This window comes from Perognathus longimembris, chromosome 14 (assembly GCF_023159225.1).
Source record: "Perognathus longimembris pacificus isolate PPM17 chromosome 14, ASM2315922v1, whole genome shotgun sequence".
Lineage (NCBI taxonomy): Eukaryota > Metazoa > Chordata > Mammalia > Rodentia > Heteromyidae > Perognathus > Perognathus longimembris.
Window position 1 is genome coordinate 21,324,116 of NC_063174.1, and position 25,129 is coordinate 21,349,244.

Consider the following 25,129-nt stretch of genomic DNA (forward strand, 5'->3'; position numbering starts at 1 on the left):
TCCATAGTTAGTAAATTTAAATACTTAAAGGCATGGTAAATTTTCAACTGCATCTCAACACACTAGTGTTAGTTACTGAAAAGAAAATGAGATTTAATATAAATAAGACAAACATGTAATATATCAAAAGAAACAAGAAAAGGTATCCTTCAAAAGATTCCTTTGGACTGGCCTAAAATTATTATAAGCATACTTTACAACAGAGAACGCTGCTTATGCCTTCAATTCTGTATGTAAACTGAATACTCAATTGCCTTTTTAAAAAAGAAAAATCCTGTTATTGCCTTTGGATGAGTCTTTGGTCCATTCTATTATATATTCTCTGGAAGATGACCCTATTTTAACCGTACTGAAATAAAAAGAACTGCCCTGACCTTATGCAACCAATTAGAGAGGGAGGGGCAGAGAGACAGAGAGACACAGAGAGAGAGAGAGAGAGAGAGAGAGAGAGAGAGAGAGAGAGAGAGAGAGAGAACTGTATAAGCAACTACGTTGGAACAAGGGATAAAACAGGGCTGCGATTCTCAAAAGCAGGGAAATACTTTGTGGTAAGACCCACATTAACCCTAACTTTTCCTGGGAAACAAATCCCAAAGAGAAAGTCTCTCTGAAGGAAACTAAGATTGGAACTTGGAGCTCCTTAAGTAGTGGAAATCTGAAAGACAGAGTGCCAAAAATAAGAAAGCTTTTTCAATGAAGAAAGTAGAAATATGCAAAGGGTTCTTAAATCTCTGGCTGTATACTAAGAGTAAATTGAGGCATGTAAGGTCAAATAGTAGTTAGAAAACAGCTAGAGGGACACTGAGCATCTGGAGAGCCTATGATATCAGAAAAGATACTTGAGTTTCTACCCAGAGAAAAAAAGTCTTGTTGAAAACTCTAGAAAGAGTAGACAACAGATCTTCAGGGATTAAGCTCCTCTGTCAGGTAATTCATTCTTTAAAAGAAGAAAAAAATCCGGGCTAGGAATATGGCCTAGTGGTTAAAGTGCTCGCCTCGTATACATGGAGCCTTGGGTTTGATTCCTCAGCACCACATGTATAGAAAAAGCTGGAAGTGGCGCTGTGGCTCAAGTGGTAGAGTGCTAGCCTTGAGCAAAAAGAAGACAGGGACAGTGCTCAGGCCCTGAGTTCAAGCCCCAGGACTGGCAAAAGCAAAAAGAAGAAAAAAAATCCTAATGTCCAATGTACTGTATTACATTGTCCACAATATAATTTTAAAAATTATACATATGAAGGTAGAAAAGAGGACCTATCAACAGCTGAAAAAAATAGACAAACATACTAGAAATCGATAAGAACTTTACAATAGTTACTTTAAGTATGTTCAAGGATTTAAAAGACAAACACAGTGAGTAGACAATCTTGGTAGAGAAAATACATACTAAAACATGTACATCACAAACAGGTATCTTTTGAAGTGTGCACTGAAGTCAATAAATCTGTATCACCTAAAACTCTGCAACCCGATGTTCTAAATTAATGCAGTTAAAGTGACAAATATTGCTGTTACAAAGTTTTTATCTGGTAACCATTAAATGAAAAATAAGGAATATGATTAGGTTAATAAAATAATCTTCCCCTTTAGATATTTGCTTCAGAAAAAATTCACCTTCATGCTACCTTGACTGAAAAAAATGGAAGCTAACCTAAACTCCCCCAAACAAGGAACTAACTAGAATACATCAACTAATGAAATATACAACCACTAACAGAGTAGTTATAAAGGCTATGCTAATATATGGAAAATGTTCCTATATTAAGTAAAATTTGACATAAAATATTCATGAAAAATGTGAAGGGAATTCAGAGAAATATTAACTATGGCATGGCTCTGGGTTATGTGATGACATGCAATTTTAATTTTCCATTATTTTTGTTCTTACAAGTTTCTTGCAGTCAGCATGATTATCTCCATAATTAGAAAATAAAAAGTAGAAATAATAAACTAAGGGAATTCCAACAAAACTAGAAAAGCAACTCATATTACAGGTACTTTTGATATATACAAGTATTTAGCCCCAGTCTGAGACTTTGTAATTTAATAATAATACAAGAATGCCCAGCTCAACCCTCCAAAGCCACCAATGAAAAATGTATACCAAACACATACAATTTATTTCTGAAGCTGTCCGTTCAGCTCTGGCATTTCTGTTTGTAGATCTAATGGTATGACGAATGATTGCATGGGGCTGTGAATATAAGCATAATACATACACTTAAAAATGCAATGACAAAGTTGAAAGGTTAAACTTTCTCTTTTAAATTAAGTGAAAACTTACTGACAAATGATTTAGCTACAAAAAAGGTGAATCACAGGAAAAACAAAATAAATACAATGAACACTAAGATAACACATTTATTCACTTAGTCCATATGCAAAATACTGAAGAAATTGATTCAGCAAAGTCAGGGGCAAACCTTGTTCTCAAAGAGTTTATAGTGTCAGAAGACACAACTTATAAATATTTACAAAATTAGAGAATGATCAGTGCTATTTATTAAGAAGATATATTCCTACTAAAATTCAGGGGAGGGAGAAACTCCTGTGCTGACCAAAAGGAGCACAGAAGTTCTGAATGAATGATGTAATTCCTAGGGACCTTAAAGCAAAGATAGGCATTGGCTATGCAGTGGTTGAGAGAAACACTGTGCTACAGAAAGACTATGGATGAAGTGATCAAGGAAGAAAAGGAAACCATGGAGTGTGTGCAGAGAGCAGAAGTGGTTACTGTTTGGGTGCAGAAGGCGTTATGTGATGAAGTAACAAAGCTGGAAAGACAAGCTAAGGGCAAGTCAGATCATAGAGCATCTGAATATCAGGTGAGAGCTCTCAGCTTTATTTCCTTAGCAAAAGGAAGTTTTTGTAGATTTTATATCAAGAAAGTGGTATCACGAGAGTCAGATTTAGGGCAATGGTAAGTATACAAGGGGTGGGGGAATAATATTGGATACAGAGATAACAAAAATACCGCAAGCTCAAAGCATAGTATTTCAATCTAACTGTATATTCTTCTTGTTCGTTCAAAGCTGTGCCTTCACTCAGTCTCTGTATTTCAAAATTCACTGATGGCTCTGAAAGCAGTATTTCTTCTCCCCTCCCCCACCCTCTCTCACCACAAGCCAGCCATCACACCAAGAGACATTTTTATTTTTATTTTCTTGATAGTACTGGGGTTTGAACTCTGGGCTCTGAACTCCAGCTATTTTTGCTTTAGTTATAATTTTGAATACTGGTTCAGGTTATGCTTGGGCTAGCCTGGACTTCAATCTTCCCATCTATACTTCCTGTACAGCTGGGATGACAGGCATGTGGGACCACAACCAGATTGTATTGGTTGAAATGGGGTCTTGTTATTTTTTTGTCCCAGCTAAGCTTTGAACTTTGATTCTTCGTCTAAATCTCGCATGTTTCCAAGTAGCTAGGTTTTATAGGTATAAGCCACCACATGTAGTCATACCAAAAGATGTAACAAGCTGAAGAAAACCAAGGATTCTGGATTTAAAACATTCTCACATACTTTGGTGCACTAATAGCATCATTAGCTATGATATACAACTTGATACTCCAAATCTCTGTACTTAAATCCTTATAGCTTTCTCTCTCAATTGAATTACACTAGTTTAGTGTACCTACTGGGATATCAAGCTCATTGGTCTACTCCTCTCTAATAGCATCTTTCTCTTCTATCTTTACTTTTCTCCCTACTAAGTTTATACCTGCTATTCTAACTTTAAGCAATCTCTTGCCACTATACTGAATTTCCTTTGTTTCACTGTCTACTACAGTGTCATAGCAAAATGCCAACCCTGGCTCAACTCAACCAGATACCTCTGACTTACATCTGCAATATTAATCATTGCTAGAGGAAACTGCGCAGTGTAACACACTGAAAATTCATTTCATTTGAGCTCCCACACTGCTAAGTCATCCAACGCATTTTTTGTTCTCAATTTCTATCTCACACTTTCTCCACATTCTTTTAATATTGTCAGGAGATACTCTGCCACATTACAAAGAAAAAAGAAGTCATTGCTATGCTATCAATCATCCTCTTCTAAGATAAGAAGTCTTATTTTATCAAAGATCAAGTCCCTCATCATTCCCTAGGCCCCCCATTTCTGCTTAGTGATGTTGCTTTTCTGGCATCTTTACTATCACACTGTTTCATAAGCACTTAATCCTATTCAAGCTTCTTCCACACACATAAAATATGAGTTTTGATTACCAGGTGAATTAACAGAAGTATTCAGCACATGAAGAGTACTAAATGGCTGCTAGTTAGCATGATAATTATAAAGTATAATATAAAGCTTAAAAACACCAAATATAAAATTTCCTTTACTAAACAAATCAATCAACACATAAGCTTTAGTTATGTTTTTTTGTCAAAAACAAAGATAGAAACATAAATGGAAATAACAAAAAGAGAAATGAAGAGACTGATTCAAAGAAACACAGAAAAAAAAGAGGGGGGATTGTAAGAGAAGAAGAAGAAAGAGAAAACTGGGCGCTGGTGGCTTGCCTGTAATCCTAGCTACTCAGGAGGCTGAGATCTGAGGATCGCAGTTCAAAGTCAACCTGGGCAAGAAAGTCCGTGAGACTCTTATCTCCAATTAACCACCAGAAAACTGGAAAAGTGGAGATGTGGCTCAAGTGGTAGAGTGCTAGCCTTGAGCTGAAGAGCTCAAGAATAGCTTCCAGGCCCAGAGTTCAAGCCCCAAGACTGGAAAAAAAAAAAAAAAAAAAAAAGAAGAGACAAAGGAAAGACATTGGGAAAAAAAATGCTTAAATGTTATAAAGGCATACACAGATTCCAAAAGCAGGAAGACCCTCATTCCTGATTTTCAAGTTGTGTTGTTATATATAATACATTTAGAAGTCTATGGTTATTTACTGAGAGTAAGCACAGTTAGGGAACAGTGCAACATTATTTTATAAGTAATAGTCACAATAAAATTTTCCACTGAAAATTTCAAGTTGGTTCCTTAAAATTATTTGTATTCTGTTCATAGTCATAAATAGAAAACCATAATAATAAGTAACTGGATTTCAAACAAGTCTTCTTTGAGAAAAATAATGTGCACATGTGCTCTAAGCAAACATTTTTTCCTTAGTTCAAAGTAATGTTCTTAAAAGGTCTACTTCTTACAAGCCAGGTGTCCTTTATAAGTGCCTTATAGGAAAATCAAACTATCACTAGAAGCTAAGGTTTAGGAAGAAGAAAGTATCTTCTAGATTTGGGGGCTGTATGGAGTAGAGCAGATTTACACTTCAGCTTCCTGTTCAAAACTTCAGACACCAGTGGCTCACATCCTATTTACTCAGGAGGCTGAGTTTGGAGGATCGTGGTTCAAAGCTAGTCCAAGAAGAAAAGTTCTCGAGATGCCATCTCCAATTAACTATCAAAAAGGTGGACTATGGCTCAAATGGCAGAACTCCACCTGTGAGCAACTAAGGTGAGCAAGAGCTTAAGGCCCTGAGTTCAAGCCCTGAGAATGTAAAAAAAAGACCCCCAACAAATAACTCCTCCAATCCTCTAACTCCCAAACTTGAAGCAGGAGTAGTAACTGGAAGATAGAGATTTGGAGGATTGTGATTCTGGAGCTAGCCTAGGCAAATAAAAGTTAATGAGATTCCACTAATCAATAAGCTAGTGCAATAGTATACAACTATAATTTCAGCTACTTTGGGAAGTTGTAAGGAGTCAGCCTTCTGCAAAAATGCAAGACCCCACCTAAAAAATAACTAAAGCAAAAAAGGGGTGGTGGAGGGTAAGTGGCTCAAAAAGTGGTAGAGGTCTTACATAGCAAGCACAGGGCTCTAAGTTTAAACCTGAGTACTATAAAACACATGAAATAAGACAGAAAACCTATCCAACTTTACACAAACAAATTTGGAAAATAAGAGGTCTTGTTAAGAAGAACTAATCCTAAATCTATCAATAGGTTATGAGTATTCTACCAGTATAAAAAAAACACAAATTGATAATTATATGCAGGATAAGTGTAATTCTCATTGTTAATTGATTTTTGAAGCTAAATCTGTTTTAATTAAGTTGAAAGAATATATCAGAAAGTAAGTTCTGAAGCTATATTAAACATCTATTTTCAAAGATTAGGCTGTAAACACTTCATTACCTCAAAGTCATCATCATCTCCTTCTGTGTAATGCGCATGGTTGTCTGGATTGTTCACTTTATCCAGCAGTTCAACAGCCAAGGCCCTTGAGAGACCTGGCTGCCCAACAAAAGTATGCTACGTGAAAAGGAGACAAAGAAAAATAAGGAATATACCTATACACCTATGGTTTACACGACATATTATTTGTTCTTTTTCTTCTGGAACTAGCAGAGACAAACCTGGGAGTCTATTAATATTAGTATACTGAGAATATATTACTGCAATTGAAAACATTTCTGGTGTTTAGACTCCAAATAATTTCTTTATGTCAGTTATCTGATCTATATTAGATTATTGTAACTTCAGCCATGCCAACAGTGTTCATTACTCATATATCATTCTCCTGATGTGCATATGCATACTGTGGTGTGGTCCATAATTCAAATAAGAAAAAAAAGCATGTACATTCTATATTCATATACATTTAATTCAGTTAAATGGTTTTTTCTTAGGCTGTTGTAATCAATTAAGTTTTTCTCAATGAGGTATTTTACACATATATAATACACACAGAGCACGTTGCAAATTTACACAAGAAAAGCCTTTAATTTTAGATAATAACAATATTTTTATGTTTTCTCTATGACAGGGATCAGCAAACTATAGCCCACTGGTAATCTGGTACACTGCCTCCTTTTTTAAAAATAGATTTTACTGGTTATTAAAACTACATCTAGGTATAGTATACATATTATCAATGCTATTTTGGGGCTACAATGGCAGAGTAGCTGTCATACAGATGGTATATAATGTATAAAAGCAAAAGTACTTATTCTCTGGACTTTACTGAAAATTTGTTGTCATAAGAGATTACTAACATTTATGTATTAAAAACCTAATTTTTTTGCTCTAGCAATATACCAGTACAATGTGACTACAAGAAATCCCTTCACAATGGCAATGACTTACAGTCAGCAGTCTTTCAGCAGTTGGTCGTTTTTTGGGGTTTTTAGTTAGTGCTATTTTGACAAAATTATGGAATGTTGATGACCTTCAAATAAAAAGATATACAAAAATATTTCATTAATATTAGTTTTTTGGTATTACCAAATAAAACGAACTTAGGAGCAGTTAGAAAGCCTGAATTGTTTTCTTAGAACTCTGACTCTTAGAAATCTGAAACATGGTACATTCCTTAGAATCATGTGTCAGCCTGCCTGTGAGATAAATCCAGTTAAATGATAGAACAGAAATACACCACCTTAAAAATTACGTCAGAAATAGGTATTCAGTGTTAATTATACAATTCATGATCGTCTCTATTTATTGCCCAGGAGACAAAATGTCTTTTTCTTTTTTTTCTCTCTCTCTTTTTTTTTGGTAGTACCGGAGTTTGAACTCAGTCTTTAGTTTGGTAGATATGAGCTCTAAGCTATAAGCCACACCCCCTTTTGTTCTTTATTTTTAAAATAGGGTCTTATGCTTTTTTAAAAACATGGTCCTGAGGCTTGAACTCAGGATCTGGACACTGTCCCTGAGCCTCTGTGCTCAAGGCTAGCACTTCACCACTTGATCCACAGAGCAACTTCTGTCTTTCTGAGTAGTTTGTTGGAGATGACCATCTCATGAACTTTTCTGCCCTGGCTGGCTTCAAACTGATCCTCAGATATCAGCCTCCTGAATAGCTAGTATTACAGGCATGAGCCACCAGAGCCCAGCTCAGGTCTTATGCATTTTGCCTGGGGCTGGCCTTAAGACTCTGAACCTCCTAAACGCCTCCCATATACTTGGGATTGTAGATAACAGCCACCATACCTGGTCAAACATCCTTTCCTTATTGCAAATTTATATAGTGTTTTTGTGGTTTGCTGTATGAAGAGTTGAATGGCTTAGAAAGCAAGGAGGGTAATGTAGGAGAGTTCATGTAGAAAGCTTAAGTCCTAAAAAGACTATTGGATTTCTTAGGAAAAAAGGGAAAGAAAAGGAATGATTATTAGCAGTTGGAAAGATTTCCTTGCTATCTGCACTAAAGTGTAAAAGGAAAAAGATATAAATTAAAATAATCATGTTTTACTTATTAATAATAAAGAAGGATAGTTCTCCCATTACCAAGATTCCATTGGAAGAGATACTGGACAAGAACCAAACAAACAAAGTAACTGTAGTGATTAGCAATGACAATATACAGCAGATTTTAGCAGAAAAAAACAACTGTGCTGCATGCAGCTGGTGGTTTGTGACAGACATCACACGAAGTCAGATAAAATCAGAGACTGGCAAAGATTCTCTGAAGGTAATGAGTGCTCTGGAATCTGATTGAATAATAGTCACGTCTCTGGATAAATATTCAATCGTGTGCCATAAAACCCTCCAGTTTCAGGGCTGGGGATATAGCCTAGTAGCAAGAATGCCTGCCTCGGATACACGAGGCCCTAGGTTCGATTCCCCAGCACCACATATACAGAAAACGGCCAGAAGCGGCGCTGTGGCTCAAGTGGCAGAGTGATAGCCTTGAGCGGGAAGAAGCCAGGGACAGTGCTCAGGCCCTGAGTCCAAGGCCCAGGACTGGCCAAAAAAAAAAAAAACCCTCCAGTTTCAGGTGGCCAGAAACTTACAGCAATAGGAATACAAACAGACTAGTGCCAACACAAAACAATTCAAGTTAGCAGAAGGAAATAAACTTCGTTTCCATAGTCTTTCTCGCCCTCATCTAAAGCATGGCCTGGCTCACAAATAAAAAATATGCCCAGACATACAACATACAAAACAGCTCAAAGTCTGTTTTGGGGAAGAGCCACTTAGATTCTGAAATAAGCTTTCAATAACAGGAAAAAGAGATACATATTCAGAATTTGGAGGTTCACATATCCTAAAGAGAATTTAAGAATCTGGATGTTTTGTGTAGTTTATTTTGTAAAATGTATGGAGAAGCTATTAGCAGAATTTTTTTTAACCATCCAATTGATGATATCCTTATGAACTCAAATGGCAAGAGAATATATTAAGAATGAAAATAATAACCCTTTTGATTATTATAAAATGAAGATAGAAAAAACTAATAGAGATTTAAAAACAACAACCACCACCACCAAACTTGGGGCTTTTTGCTCTTGTTATTTCTGAGAAAGGATCCTGCTCATTTCACCTGGGCTGGTCTGGACCACAGTCCTATCTATGCTTCCTGAACAGATAGGATGACAGGTGCAAACTCACTATACCTAACCTTTACTATTGAGATGAGATCTCTCAAACTGTTTGCTTAGGTTGGCATAGATCTGTTATCCTCCTGATGTTAGCCTCTGATGTTGCTGGGATGATGAGGATGAAACACCATACCTAGTTATTGGTTGAGAAAGAGGTCTAGAGAACTTTTTGCCCAAACCATGGCCTCAAACCATGATCTTCCCAATCTCTATCTCCTGTGTAGCTAAGATTATAGGTGTGAGCCACTGGCTCAGGGCTAACAAAGATTAACTGTCAAAATATCTGGAAAATATTTTCAAATATCAGTTTCCATTAAAGTCAATATATAATTAAAAGCCCTAAGGAAACACAGAGAAAATAAGGATGAATTTCCAAAATCTTCATGTATTATTTCAAATCCTTTCCTCATTACATTTCTTCATTCAAGATGCCAAGTTAGGGAAATAGTTGAGATTTTGCAGGTGTTCAAGACCCAGTCCTATCTACTTGGGAGATAGAGATTAGAGAATCACAGTTTGAGGACAACTTGGGCAAATAAAGTTCACAAGAATTCATCTCAACTAATGGCTTAGGTGCAGTGGCATACAGCTGTTTTCCAGCTTTGGAAAATACAATGAGTACAGTGACATGTACCGGTCATTATGATGTGATACAGATAAGCACAGATAGGATTGAAGTCAGCCTAGGCATTAAAATGAGACCCTATCTCAAAAAAATAAACAATGGGGAAAAAAAGAGCTAAGAGAATGGCTCATGTGGCACAGTAGATGCCTAGCAACTGCAAGGCCCTGAGTTCAAACCTTGGAACTGGAAAAAAAAAAAAGACAGAAAATAAACCTATATCTTTGCAATATCCCCTGCAAGTAAACTAGTTATATAACACTGGGCAAATTGCTTAATACCTCTGGTTTTATCATCTATAAAATAAGGGAACTGAACCTATGTGCCTTTTTTTTTTTTTTGCCAGTCCTGGCCTTGGACTCAGGGCCTGAGCACTGTCCCTGGCTTCTTTTTGCTCAAGGCTAGCACTCTGCCACTTGAGCCACAGCACCACTTCTGGCCGTTTTGCTATATATGTGGTGCTGAGGAATTGAACCCAGGGCTTCATGTATACGAGGCAAACACTCTTGCCACTAGGCCATATTCCCAGCCCCCTATGTGCCTTTTAATAGAAAATTATGTAAAACCAGGTAACATCATGTATTCTTTAACTCACCATTTTGTTTTGTCCTTTAGTTTTGGAGGCTGAAAATTACTTTTTGACATTAAGAAGAGAGCCCTGAAATAAAAATTTCAGTTAAAGGACAATACCAAGATATCATTTTATTATACTTTACAATCAGAATAAATATTCTGTAATGAATTTGTAAGACTATTTCATATGTAGATCCCAAAAAATTGATATATATACTACACTTTTTATCATTTTGGTAGCCTATGGAAAATTTCCTAGCAACACAGATTTTTAAGTTTCAAACAAGTATGTATTCACAAAACGATCAAACATTCAAGAGTTTTATTATCACAAATTCTATGTAACTAGTATTACATCTTATGCATCTTAAATTGTGTATTATTTTGTAACACAGAAATGATATGTTACACTAACATAGGTTAGGTTATATGTTTAATTATTAAGACTTGCCTCTCACATTATTTTGAATGTATAGGCAAATAATACTAACTTCTTCATGTGTTTTGTTTGGACAATAATCTCCCATATTCTCTCACTATAAATAAGTCAATCTACAAGTGGGAAAAACTTTTCATGTGAATTTTCTCCTACTTTTCTATGGACTACAGTATAGAAAAATGAAGGAATTACTAAAATGCTCTATTTCAGTATTTGTTACAAATCCCTTCTTAATACACCAAGCATGTCTTCTTTTTCTTTTTTTTTTTTTACCATTTTACAACTTATTTTTTAAGAAATTTATTTTATTGTCAAGGTGATGCACAGAGGTGCTAGTTATATGCATAAGGTAGTGAGTTCATTTCTTGTCAAACTTGTTACCCCCTCCCTCATTTTTCTCCCCTTTCCTCCCCGCTCCAAAACATATCTTCTTTTTCTAAAAAAGAAAATAATTCACAGGAAAATTAATTGAGAGGGGAAAAAATCCATATTCTTACTGTTTTAAGATACTGTTTAAAAACATTTTTTAGCCTTTACCTAAATGCTTATTAACTATTACATTATTGTATTTGGTAATGCCATAGCTTGCTTTATCATTACTAATTGGTTTTTCCATGTTCCTTTGGTTTAAACAGATGTAACTGCTGTCCCAACTGCTAAATAATTCAACACCTCACTGGTAGATACATAGTTCACCCTCAGATCCACAAATGGATAATCCTTAGTAGTATATTATAATGAAGTATTGGAATCACTGAAACATTTGTGCCGCCTCTAACAAGTTACATTAAATTATTTTCCTAAAGGTCTACCTGTTAGCATCCCAGATAACAGTTGTTTTTTTTTGCCAGTCCTGGGGCTTGGACTCAAGGCCTGAGCACTGTCCCTGGCTTCTTTTTGCTCAAGGCTAGCACTCTGCCACTTGAGCCACAGCGCCCTTTCTGGCTATTTTCTGTATATGTGGTGCTGGAGAATTGAACCCAGGGCCTCATGTATACGAGGCAAGCACTCTTGCCACTAGGCCATATCCCCAGCCCCCCAGATAACAGTTAATAGATTTAACTACCATTTTTCTATATGCTTCTTTAGTATAAGGTACTTGCTCATAAATAATCTCTCTTCTGTCTATTCGGTATACATTTTTTGTGGTCAATCTTACATTAGGAAAGCATGTTTCCCAGTTTTTTATTCTGTTGCTTTTCCTTTAGAAAAAAAAAAATACCACTGGGGCTGGGAATATGACCTAGTGACAAAAGTGCTTGCCTCGTATACATGAAGCCCCGGGTTCGATTCCTCAGCACCATATATATAGAAAATGGCCAGAAGTGGCGCTGTGGCTCAAGTGGCAGAGTGCTAGCCTTGAGCAAAATGAAGCCAGGGACAGTGCTCAGGCCCTGAACTCAAGGTCCAAAACTGGCAAAAAAAAAAAAAAAAAAAAAACACCACTGAAAGGTTTTAACTCAATCTACTTTCCTTCAATTTTTTTTCTGGGAGACATTCTAAAACAAATAATAGTTACAGTAGCACAAGTATTTCTTCATTATCTCTAGGTAAAGCAAAAGAAAGAAAAATAGTATTTTTATAAAGTGTTTTACCACTTATAGTTTCATATAAAGATCAATTGTTAAAAAAATTAACAAAGACTCCAAAAGACTTTTTAATAAGAACTGGCACATTCTAGTCTGATTACTAAAGGACATTTGTTTTATGGAAAAGCTGTTAACAGTATAGACAACTCACTATGTTTTATAGGAGCACCAATATGGATGAAGCAGGTTTTAGGTGAATAGTCCCTTTTAACACTTTTACTATTGTTATACACTTAAAAAAATAAAAGCACTACCCCAAAGCTACCAGTATTTCACTTTCCCCACAGTTTATTCATAAATGCAAAAGTATGAATAATGGGAACACCTCATTGGATGAAGATCAAACATGGGTGGTTGAAGCTCCCCAAGTTCAATTGCTGTTATTCCTACTGCCCAGATATCACAAAGTTGGTTGTAGCCACCATTCTTCTCCACTGCTGCAACTTCTGGTGCCATCCTGAAAGGAAAAAATGAAAATTATATGTAATACATTAATATATCCTCCCAATTATTAGACTTGGAGGGGAAGAGGTAGAGACTTTACTAGGAAAGAAGGTACCTTATTAGGAAAGACTTAAAACAAACATCACATGCCATTCTTTTTTTTTTTTTTGTTGGTTGCAGGTCTTGAACTCAGAGAATGGGTACTGTCCCTGAGCCTCTTTGTGTTCAAGGATAGCGCTCTCCCACTTGATTAATTGGAGAGGCTAATTGGAAATAAGAGTCTCACAAGGACTTTCTTCCTGGGATGGCTTCGAAACACAATACTCAGATCTCAGCCTCCTGAATAGCTGGGATTACAAGCTGAGCCACCAGCACCCAGCTACATGTCATTCTTTTAAAATTCATTAAACATCTCAAATTTCCTCTTCTGAATACTGGGACTTGTGAAGTTCAAAGAAAAGTACCCAAGGAGGTGAGACTTAATAAATGACCAGCAAGAAGCTGAGGGGTTTAAGGAATATGAATGCTTCAGAAGATATCAGTATAAATGAAGGAAAGAAGGAACACATGGGAAACATGGAGAGCTGAGAATATGCGGGTTACCAGTAGGTGATAAAAAGAGTTAAGTGCTCACTCTTGTCCAAAAGCATGACCAATTTTTACTAACTCACTTTATTTTGTTTTATAAAAGTATGTGATAGGGTTGGGAATGTGGCTCAGTGGTAGAGTGGCATGCATGCATGACGCTCTGGGTTTGATTCCTCAGTACCCATAAACAGAAAAGACTGGAAATGGTGCTATGGCTCAAGTGGTTGAGTGGTCTTGAGCAAAAGAAGCTCGGGGACAGTGCACAGGCCTGGGTTTCAAGCCCCAGGATTGGCACAGAAAAAAGTGTGTGATAGATAGGAAGTGAGAAAAAAGTTATCCTTCACAATAGATGGTTTTGAGGGTCTAGGGAATGTATGTAGAAAATGAACTTAAACACAGACTACTAGACTATCAAAATGAGCTACTGAATTAAACAAGTAGGTCTATTCTGCCTTGTAAAACGATGTGGACCCACAGAAAGATTTAAATCTGGCGGAAAACAATAATCTGAAGTATTATATAGGAGGAGGTAAAACTAGGCAGCAAGATGAATTAGAAGAATATTTAAAAAATATAAGTATAAGTAGTGCATGTCTGCTGTCCTTGTACTCAAAGGGTTGAGGATGAAGTACCCTAAGTTTGAAGCCTGCCTAGGCTACACAGAGAGTCTGTCTCAAAGACATTCCTAACCAGAATTCAACCAAAACAGAAATAAGTGGAAAAAAAACCCTAAAGGACAAAAAATAAAAGATTGTTCAAAGGCTGCGTGCAGGCAGAGTGAATAGAATGAAAGGGGCTGATTTAAGTACTGATCTGAGGATGAGATGCATGTGAGTCGTGAGGTGGATCTATTGTCAACTGTTGACTACATTGAAGACTGAGGTGAACTTAGCAGCTGGGTTGGTGTTAACTACTTGGGAATCAATTATACAATCTGAAGTTAATGACGTGCAGATGATACTGCTTGAGAAATTTGTTTTAACATTTATTATTCTAAAATTAATTTACACTTATGTTAAACATACACAGCATAGGTTGCTTTTATGTGTACTTAGTCTCAATATTATTAACATTATCTCTCAATTTAAGTGTAGTTGAGGATATAAAATGTTTACTGAAAATGACAACATGTAAATATACAGACACTATGCAAGTGCCATATATACAGTAATGGGTATAGGAATGAAGAGAAATAATTACCAGGAAGCCAAATGACTGAAAATGCAAATTAATCTCATTTCTTCTGCCCTTCCAATGAGATAGTGGTGAATAATGCATTTCAAGTTAACAAAACTATTCTGTTTTCTAGATAGTGGGAACCTGAGCTACAGTCAGTCAGGCTGCCATAGATGATGGCAAAGTATGTGATTAAGAAATCAATTGGTTTTGCTTTTCTATTTCACTATGTCCACCTGAATATATCTTGGCATTAGTTATGAAGAATAAAGCTATTTTAAATTACTTTCCAAAAAATAAATTATTCAAATACTCCATATTAAAGAAACTTCACCCCAAATTTACATACCATCTTTCTTTTTTTTTCAACATTCACTGTAATTTTACATAGTTTAATAAGAAGCCTTTTATCATATTGTAGTCATCTATCAATAATGAAATTAGTACCTTAAAAGGAATGTGACTGGGTCAGATGCATAAGTCAACTTTTTTGACCTTTTTTTGGTGCCAGTCTTGAGACTTGAACTCAGGGCTTGGGTGCTTTCTTTGAGCTGTTACACAAGCACTCTACCAATTAAGCCACAGCTCCATTTCAAGCTGTTCTGGGGTTTAATTGGAGATAAGGGTCTCATGGACTTTCCTCCCAGGCTGGCTTCAAACCATAATCCTCAGATTTCAGTCTCAGGAGTAGCTAAGATTATAGGCATGAGCTACCAGCACCTGGCTCTAATTTGTTTTTAATTTTTTTTAGAAGGTTTTGACATGTAGCTCAATTGGCTTCAATTTGTGGTCCTCCTGCCCCAACCCAAGTGCTGGCTGATAGGTGTGCACAACCCCACTTGCCAAGAAATCTTTCTATTGAAAATTTCATACCTGAGTCCTCTCAATCTAAGCAAGCCCTAGGATAGTAGAAATTCTAAGCAACTTGGATATTCTAGTTCCATCATTATTATAAGCTGAATAATGAAACTAGAATATTCAAGTTTCTTAACCTAATTAGAATACTATCAAGGAGCAGGCAAAATCTCTTGGCTTTCAATGATCATTTGTATTACCAAGTACCAAGGTTGATCACTAAGCATGAAGAAATAAAAATGGACCAAAGTCAATCATGATAATGTCTTACCAATAAGGAGTGCCAATGAAAGATTTTCTCTTTGCAATGGTAGCTGTTATTTTTGCAGCCACACCAAAATCCGCTGGTGAGAAAAAAAAATAGAACAGAAAATATTTCTTTTCAATACAACCAGCATTTCTAAGTTTTACACTTAGGCATAGCATTGTTAATAATTCGGATATTAATGTCAGAAAAATGTGTGTAAATACCCAAATCTCTTCTTGCTTAGTTCATAACATATTCATTAAAATGAAAGAATTTGATGGAATTTTACTAGAATCAAAATGTACTTTATTAGGAACAAAGGCAATAAAATATTTTTATTACAAGCACACTGAAGTTAATTTGGGGAAAAAATAGAACACATGGGAAAGTACCCAAATTCCTTTAATCCTGACAAAATATTAAATATTTTGGTTGGGGTTTTGTTTGTTTTTTGCCAATCCTGGGGCTTGAGCTCAGGGCCTGAGCACTGTCCCTGACTTCTTTTTGCTCAAGGCTAGCACTCTACCACTTGAGCCACAGTGCCACTTCTGGCCATGTTCTATATATGTGGTGCTGAGGAATCGAACCGAGGGCTTCATTTATAAGTGGCAAGGACTCTACCACTAGGCCATATTCTCAGCCCTCTAGTGCATTTTTTAAACAAAGTTTTAAAAATATTTATATACAAACTTTTACATTGCTTTTTGTTAAGCACAGTGGTAAACAAATTTAAAATACATATACTTCATTTTTGCCTTTGACACACCAGATTTTATTCACATATATTCTAGATATTTTGACTGAATAATAATAGTTCATAAGTAATATATGGTTTATAGTTTAGCAGTTTTTTGAGATGTATGTTTGTATTTTTGTACAATATGGATATTTCTATGAATATGGATTTTCTATCTTTAAAATTAAATTAACTTCCTTAAGTTAAATCACAGGAGTAAAATTAACTGTCAAAGATGAGGATTATTATGATTCAACATAAATATGAAACCTGCATAATGTTAATTTTCATTTAACAGTTCATTGAAGTATTTTTGGAAAAAGTTTTAGGAACTTGAAAAAACTTACCTAATTTTACATCACCATGGTCTGTCAATAAAATATTTGCACCCTGAAACAAAATTACAAATGCTGTTAAACTAGCATTATAAAATTTCTTGCAAAAGAATTAGTAATTTAAACATATAAAATGAACTTACTTTTATATCTCTATGCATTTTACCCTTCGTATGCAAATAAGCAAGACCCTGAAATAAAAAATAGGATACATTAGAAAAACTGTGAAACTTAAATTTCTATGTAAATTCTGATCGAATAAGAAAAAAACTAGAAAGTGTTTTTTCGGTAAAACTTAGATGAATCTCTTTTTGCTACTTAATGTTAACTCTACCACAAAGCTTTTGAATTTACTTTCTGGTAAAAACTGGAAATACTTACTAAAAGATTAACCCTATAGTTAAGATAATGAACAAACTCATCACCCTTTAAAGTTTCCTTCTCTTCTGCCCATTTATAATTCTTTTCTTCTTTCCAGGAAACCCTGACAGACATTCTCCCGTTAAACATCAGGTTTTCAAATTTGTTTGACTGTTTAAGGTGCTTTATGTTTGCACAGAAAGTTAAAATCAATTTGTCTATTTCTTAAAAAACAAAAGAAAAAGAAAGCCTGCTTAGATTCTGATTGGAATTTCATTCAATGTGGGGAGAACTAATACTTCAATGGTGTGGACTCTTAATAATCCATGAATACAGTATAGTATTTAGGCCTTTAATTTCCCTAGCCTTTAATTTCTGTAGCAAAATATAGATGTTTACATCCCTTCTGCTGTACTTATTCCTCAGTGAATAGCTATAGCTTCTCTTCGTTTGTAGCAAGTGAGAACCAGATGACATAGACTATTATACTTGATCACTGCGTGCATCAGCAAAAAACATAATCACTTATGACCACTGTGTATCTCAGCATCTGCTTAGAAGGATTCTTAAAACTTATTCATGAAAAAAATAACTAGCTTTATAGAATTAAAATACTATAGCTTATGAAAAAGATAATGCATTTATTATTCTCGTTTGGGCAAATAATTTTACAGTTACCAATTGTGAAACTGCCTTTCTAATGGGGTTCACTATGTACATAAGCAATTGTAGTACCTGTAAGGTTTCTCTGCACACATAGGCTATTTGCAATTCTGACAAGGGTCCAGTAACTAGAAAGAAAGAAAGACCATATTGATAAGAGGTTTGAACCTAACAAATTAAAACACAATCTACTTTTTAAATGACAGACTATATAAGACTTTATATATGTCACTGGACAACTTTCCTTCTGATCAGGAGCATATGTTATTTTTGGAAAACAAAAGAGCTGAGGGTATAGCTCAAGTTAGCACTTGTCTAGCTCCCATGAGGCACTGGGTTCAATAACTAGAATTAGAATAACAAAATACAAAATTAGCAAACAGGAACAGAAAATATTGAGAATTTCAAAGTGTACTTTAATAACTTTAAGAGATTTATTCTATAAAAACTTGGGTATTGAAAAACAACGCTCCTATGCTGTGTAAAGCTCAGTACTAAGTGCCACAGGAAATTCTATAGAAAGTAAGAGGCATGAACTCAATCCCAAACAATTTTCAGAAAGCCAAGAACTACATAGCTAATATGCAACTAGTTAACATGTATTTACAGGGAACCATAAAAAGACTGGCTGTTGAAACATAGTGAAAAGTATACACTTCTTTAAAATGTCAAGATACTCTTTTCAGTATAATGCTTTCAACAAACCTATCAACCTATTTCTGGCAAATAGATTTCTCTAAATTTGATTATAAATCCTCTATATGCAAGTACTCAAGAAGTTCTGGAATTATGCCTTTAGTAACTCTGAAAAGAAAATCTGGGTGGTGTCTGTGGACACTGAAACTCATTATGTAATCTATGTACAAAAAATGTCTACACATGTTTTACATGTCTACGCATGTCTACACCCTACTCAGGAACACATTTTTTTGTCTTTTCTTTTTTTTTGATAATGGAGATCAAACCTAGGATATTACACTTGCTAGGCAAGCTCATTGCCACTATGCTACATCCCAGCCCACAAAATTTTGATTTAGGAAATTAGAATAGTAGTTACTTTATTAACAGCATCCAATTTACATGTATTCTTGATGACTATGTTTCTGAGTACACTAAAGGCATAAACATTTCTTAGATTTAATTTACCTAAAAAAACAACAACAGGTTTTAGCCAGGTGCAGGTGGCTCATGCCTACAATCCTAGCTACTCATGAGGTTGAGATCTGAGAAATGCAGTTCAAAGCTGGGTGTGGGGGCTGGGGGCATGGAAGTCTGTGAGACACTTATCTCCAATTAACTATCAGAAAATCAGAAGTGGTACTGTGGCTCAAAGTGTTAGTGCATTAGCCTTGAACAAAAGAGCTCAGGGACAGCACCCAGGCCCTGGGTTTCAAGTCCCATGTCCAACAGAAGAAAAAAAAATCAGGTATTAATAGCAGAAAGTAGAAATTTCATGAAGACATAAAATTAATGTCTCAAAAATTCTTTAAAAGGGAAAACAGTAAAAGCTGTCAGTGACAATTTAATTTTATCTATATGTTGAGTTCTCAAAAAATTATAATTGAGGGCTGGGAATGTGGCTTAGTGGTAGAATGCTTGCCTAGCATGCATGAAGTCTTGAGTTCGATTCCTCAGTACCAAATAAACAGAAAAAGCCAGAAGTGGCACTGTGGATCAAGTTGGTAAAGTGCTAGCTAGCCTTGTGCAAAAGAAGTTTAAGGACAATGCCCAGTCCCTGAGTTCAAGCCTCAGGACTGGCAAAAAAAAAAAAAAAAAAAGTATAATTGAAGCTGGGCACAGTGGCTGGAGCCTGTAATCCTAGTTACTTGGGAGGCAGATATTGGGAGATTGTGGTTTGAGGCCAGCCTTGGCATGTAAGTTTGCAAGACAAGGTTTAAAACAAAGACTGGGCATAATGTTGTGTGCCCATTATCCCAGCTATGGAAAGCATAACGGATGGGTGCATAGCTTGTGGCTGTTATCTCCAGAGACACAGGAAGCACAAGAAGGAGGATCACAGCCTAGGCCTACCTGGGCACAAATCAAGACTATCTGAAAATGATCAATAAAACTAGAGGCTGAAGACATGGCTCAAGCATCATGAGGTTCTTTCTGGTTCTACTAAAACAACAAAAATAAACAGAAAAACTCCAACTGAATAAAAGACTCCAATTCTTTGAATTTTAGATTGGATCTTGTACTTTTTGCCTGGGGCCAGCCTTTACTCCTCCTATCTAAACCTCCATGAAGCTGGAATTACAGACATAAACCATTATTCTCAGCTTATTTGTTGAAATGGAGTCTAAGATTTTGGTTGGGCAGGTCTTGAACCACTATCCTAAGGAGCTAGGATTACAAGCATATGCCAACATGCTTGGCCTCAGTATTTGTAATATTTATATGGCAAAAACAATTTTGCTTTTAAATAAAGAGACAGCAGGTTAATAAGGCCTTTTTCTGTTATGGGTTATTTGTTCTGGCTAAATTATGTAATTACAATATTTTAAATGTATAACTGAATGATATATCAGTACATTTTTATAACAGAATTTTGCATCTGAGCTCAATTTTTCTTCCCCAAGAAAAAATGACATATCAATGTGTGATGTATTCTTTTGTGCTGGTATGCACTTACATTTATATATACTTATAAAATATTATTTTTAAATCCTAAGTATGACCAACTATGTTATACATATTTTTGAGGAGATATATTCAATTAAGTATATGTGAAGCTGCTTCATCTTTGTACGTGTATTGTAAAGTGTATTGTTTTTAACTATAACTGTACTGAACAGCATTATGAAACTGATCTCTACAAGTTACAAGATACTTCAACTGGAACAGCAGTTGTTTTTACATTATTGTGACATAACTAAAATATGATAAGCCTTCCAATACAAATATTTCAACACAGAAATATTTTAAAAACGCTTCACATAATTCTTAATAAACTATATAATGCAGTTACAATGGCTCTTTTACTATCCCATATCTATATTGAGCAAGGAAAATATTATAAGAATCCATACTCAAGTTTCACAAAGTCTAGAAATTTCCAACAACACACAAATTGGCAGTGAAATTACAGAGCCTAAACTAACACTATTTCTAAATGATGTTATAAAAAGTCAAATGCAAACAGGGCGCTGGTGGTTCATGCCTATCGTCCTACCTAGCTACTTTGGAGAACTGAGATCAATGCCAGCCTAGTCAATAAAGTCTGTGAGATACCATATCCAATTAATCATCAAAGAAAGCCAGAAGTGAGCTATGATGCAAGTAGTAGAGCAGCAGCCTTCAGCAGAAAACAGCTAAGGGATAGTCCAGGCCCTGAGTTCATGCCCCAGTACTGGCACCAACCCCTACCCCCCAACTCAAAATCAACAACCAAAAAACTTGACTAAATTAATAGACTACTAAGTAAAATACTCCAATTTTTCTTTTTAAAGAATCTATATATCATCCTAATACAAATTATGTTCCTTAGCGTTTAAATTATTAAGATAGATGCACTATTTCCTTTATGTGAGCCATTCCTTTGCATTTCAATTCTTATTTACAAGAAAGATTATGCAGTTTCCTTTGTAGATAAGCACTTTCTTAAACTACATCTAAAAAGTAAAATTTAGATTGCAGACATACTTATGGGTTTCCTAGTTCAGGCTAAGGAAAACTTAATTGAATAATCACCACTGACACTTCCAAAATCCCCCTATATTTCTGTTATGCAATACTCTGGCAACAGAGTGCTTAATTTATCTATTAATTGGAAAATGTCAAACAACAATCAATAAAGTCAAAGTAAGTTTTAAAACATAAAGTCAAATTCACAGTACCATGGTAAATATCTTGAAGTGATCCACCGCCACAGTATTCCATACAAATCCACAGCTTTTCCCGACTAACATGAAAGAGAAAGAAAATGTGTTAGCTGTTAGTTCTCAACTGTTGAATGGATTTTGATGTTCCCTCTCGGCACTGCAGAGAGGGGAAGCATCTAGGAGTCCAGTATACATTCAAGCACAGTAGTACAAGCGCAGCAGCTGGCTGCCCCAATGTAAATAGAGTAAAACAAGATCAGTGTCTAAATTACAGCACTTCCTTAGAATCATTCATAATGCTTCATTAAGGCTGCTACATACAGTATGACCACATTTGCAGAGTTGTCAGAAACCTTCAGATATTTTTCAACTTTGGACAACTTTATGTCAAAATATAAGTACTCTTACATGAAGGGGAGAATAGTAGCAAAGAAACTATAAAATACAGAGAGTATATGGGGCTTGTTATTTATTACCTGAGATAGCTCCCAAAGTAGGCAACAATGTTGCAATGCTTACATTCTTTAACCATAAATATTTCTTGCTGAATCAAAGAAAAATCATCACCTGAAAAACAAAAAAATAAGTTGATTATCAGGTTACTCAGTATATATACCAAAGAAAGGAAAACTTTACATTAAATATTAGCTACAGATGAGGAAATTAGGCATTTTCAATACTCAGATGAGCCGTAAAGTGATAGATATTTTCTCTAAAACCTGAAATTGTAAAAATGTGTATATCTCTGAATCCCCAATTGCCTTCAGACTTCTTTTTCTTAAGGAGATATGCAGAGATATTTGTTTACTACAGTATGGTTTATGAAATAGTGCTTAAATAATTTATGGTAGAAATACTCCAACATAGTTCTAAATGTGGTTTGATATGAAAATATGTTTACAATATATTAAAAGGATTTTTATATAATCATTTGAGTACATATATACATGGAAAGAGTATTTAAAAAAACATTCAACTAGGTGTGATAATCCATCTACTTGGGAGGTAGAGAGCAGGGGCAAAAAGTTAAGATACTGTATTTCATAGAATAAGTCAGATCAGATATGATAGTGCCTATTACAGCCACATGAGAGGCGTAGGTAGGAGGATGACTGAAGTCCAAAGCCAGCCTGGACAAAAAAACACCATGCTATTTGAAAAATAACTAAAGCTAAAAGTGTAAGTAAACTCTTGTCTCCTACAAGGCCCTGAGCTCAATGGAGTACCTTAAACAAACAAACAAAAGCAATAGTAATGCCTAGGTGCTGTCCCTGAACTTTTTTGGTTGAGCCACAGCTCTGCTTCTGTCTTTGGGCTAGGGGGATGGGGCAGGTGGCATGAGGACAGTTAATTGAAGAATCTCAAGGGCTTTCTTGCCCAGGCTAAGTTTCAAACCATGCTCCTCAGATCTCAGCCTCCTGAGTAGCTAGGATTACACCTGTGAGCCACTGGCACGTGGCTGCTTTCTTATGTTTTCATCTGTATTTTCAGTTTGTCTCTCACAAATATAAGTAGAAGAAAGTTTTATTAAGAAAACATTGTTTATTGATGGGAGTTTTGTGGTAATTATGATATTGTTATCACCCACTCTGTTTTACATCAAAGCAGTATTTATTTTGGTAAAAGGAGTTTATTAACATGATTTATATGTGTTTTATGTCATGGCCATAGAATGTAGCCATTAAGAGCTTGAGCTGTGGATGAGACAAACATGGATTCGAGTCCTGCCTCAGAAATGCACAGGAATTTCAGCAATTTAACCCTTGTGGTCTAATCTGTTAAATAGTAACTGGATTCATTCAAACCTTTAGCTTGTTATCTGCCACGTTTCTAAATATTCTCTATATTTCAGTAATATCAAGTTACTGGCTATTTTTGTGCCAGACTTTTATACTACCATTTTTCTGATTAGGGAATTCCTTCAGGAAGGTTTTCAGAAAGAGATTATCATAGTGCATTTAGCATATTTGATAGAGTAAATAGAATAGCAACATTACCTACCATATAGTAAGAGATCAATAGAGGTTTTCTTTGCTAGGGGATCATTATGAAGTACTTATCATTAGTTTCCAATAGTAGTCTCTGGAGAGCACCTCAAGGTTTAAAGTCAGTGGTGCTTAGACATTCAGATTCAGGGTAGATTCAGGGTTTTTTTTTTAACTAACAGAAGAGAGACTATAGGAGGAGGAGAGAAAGGAAGAACATCAAGAATCAAGAAAGAGGGGAAAGAAGAGCTCACAAAAAAATATAAAGGCAGAAAAAGGTAGAAAATACTCCAACTCTAGGGTATATTTGGGCTAGTTTAGTACAGTTATCTCTCAGTTCCAGCCTTCTAAGAGCATTACAGGTAGGCTGCTACACTCAAGCTATTCTTTAATGTTGCTTCTTTGTTTTTCCCTTTCCCACCCTCTTTTTATCTTTTATTGTTATTACTTTTTCTATAGTTAATATTTAATTGTTTATATTCCTTTTACCCTTTCTTTTTATACAGTTACTGGTGGTACAGTAGTTGTCTGTACTTGTATTTCTATACCTGCTATTATGGCAGGGTTGTTTTCTTCCCTATGAGAGGTACTGGGGAGTGAATCTTCAAGACAAGGCTACTCACTAAGACCCCTGCATAAAACCAGATGTCCACCTCAACAGATTCAAAAGTCTAATTTTTAAAATGATCAGTGATTTCAAGATTCAAATAAATATGATTTAAGTTAACTCAAGACAGACAAAATTTCAGCAAATTGGGAGGAAAATTCACTGAAGAGATTGATTCTAAAATAATGAAAAAATTAAAAAAAGAAACTGAACAGAAGTCTTGGATATGAAACTCTCAGAAAGTCAAATAAAATACTCAAAGGGAAGCATCACAAATAAATTAGACCAGGTAGAAGAAAGAAGGTCAGGGTTGAGGAATTATGAAAGTGAAAAAAGCAACAATGACTATAATTTCAAGAACTCTGGGATACAAATGAGAGACCGATTCTACTAAAACTACTCACTACAGTTATAGCTGAAAATTTCCCAAATTGAAAAAAAGAAATGGACATCTAAGTACAGGAAGCGTTTAGAACCCCAAAAACACATGAACAGAAAAGAACTTCTAATATTAAACTATAAATGCCAAGAGAACAAAGAAGGAATACAGAAAGTCTCAAGAGAGAAGGGGCAAGTTACCTAACAGAGTAACAGCAGAGAAGCAGCAGTAACCCTAAAGGCCAGACCATGGACTGATGTATTTCCACTTGTCAAAGAAAACCATCTGCCAACTAAGATTACCATAATACAGTAAAGCTATCCTTTAAATATCAAAGGAGAAATAAAGATCTCCTATGATAAGCATAAGCTAAAGCAATTTC

The 25,129-nt window shown here is 35.4% G+C and overlaps 1 protein-coding gene across 3 annotated transcripts in view; it reads right to left on the bottom strand.

Moving 5' to 3' along the window:
- Positions 1–25,129, bottom strand: part of Map4k5 (mitogen-activated protein kinase kinase kinase kinase 5) — an 87,151-nt gene that overhangs the window by 39,249 nt on the left and 22,773 nt on the right. For all 3 annotated transcript variants that reach the window (XM_048362620.1, XM_048362621.1, XM_048362619.1), the window contains exons 4-14: positions 22,253–22,343; positions 21,792–21,856; positions 18,025–18,080; positions 17,073–17,120; positions 16,942–16,984; positions 15,883–15,955; positions 12,874–13,005; positions 10,543–10,605; positions 7,092–7,173; positions 6,141–6,257; positions 2,113–2,191 (exon numbers count right to left, since the gene is read on the bottom strand). In XM_048362620.1, coding sequence (XP_048218577.1) covers positions 2,113–2,191; positions 6,141–6,257; positions 7,092–7,173; positions 10,543–10,605; positions 12,874–13,005; positions 15,883–15,955; positions 16,942–16,984; positions 17,073–17,120; positions 18,025–18,080; positions 21,792–21,856; positions 22,253–22,343 — 849 coding nt within the window. The remainder of the gene's footprint in view (positions 1–2,112; positions 2,192–6,140; positions 6,258–7,091; positions 7,174–10,542; positions 10,606–12,873; positions 13,006–15,882; positions 15,956–16,941; positions 16,985–17,072; positions 17,121–18,024; positions 18,081–21,791; positions 21,857–22,252; positions 22,344–25,129) is intronic.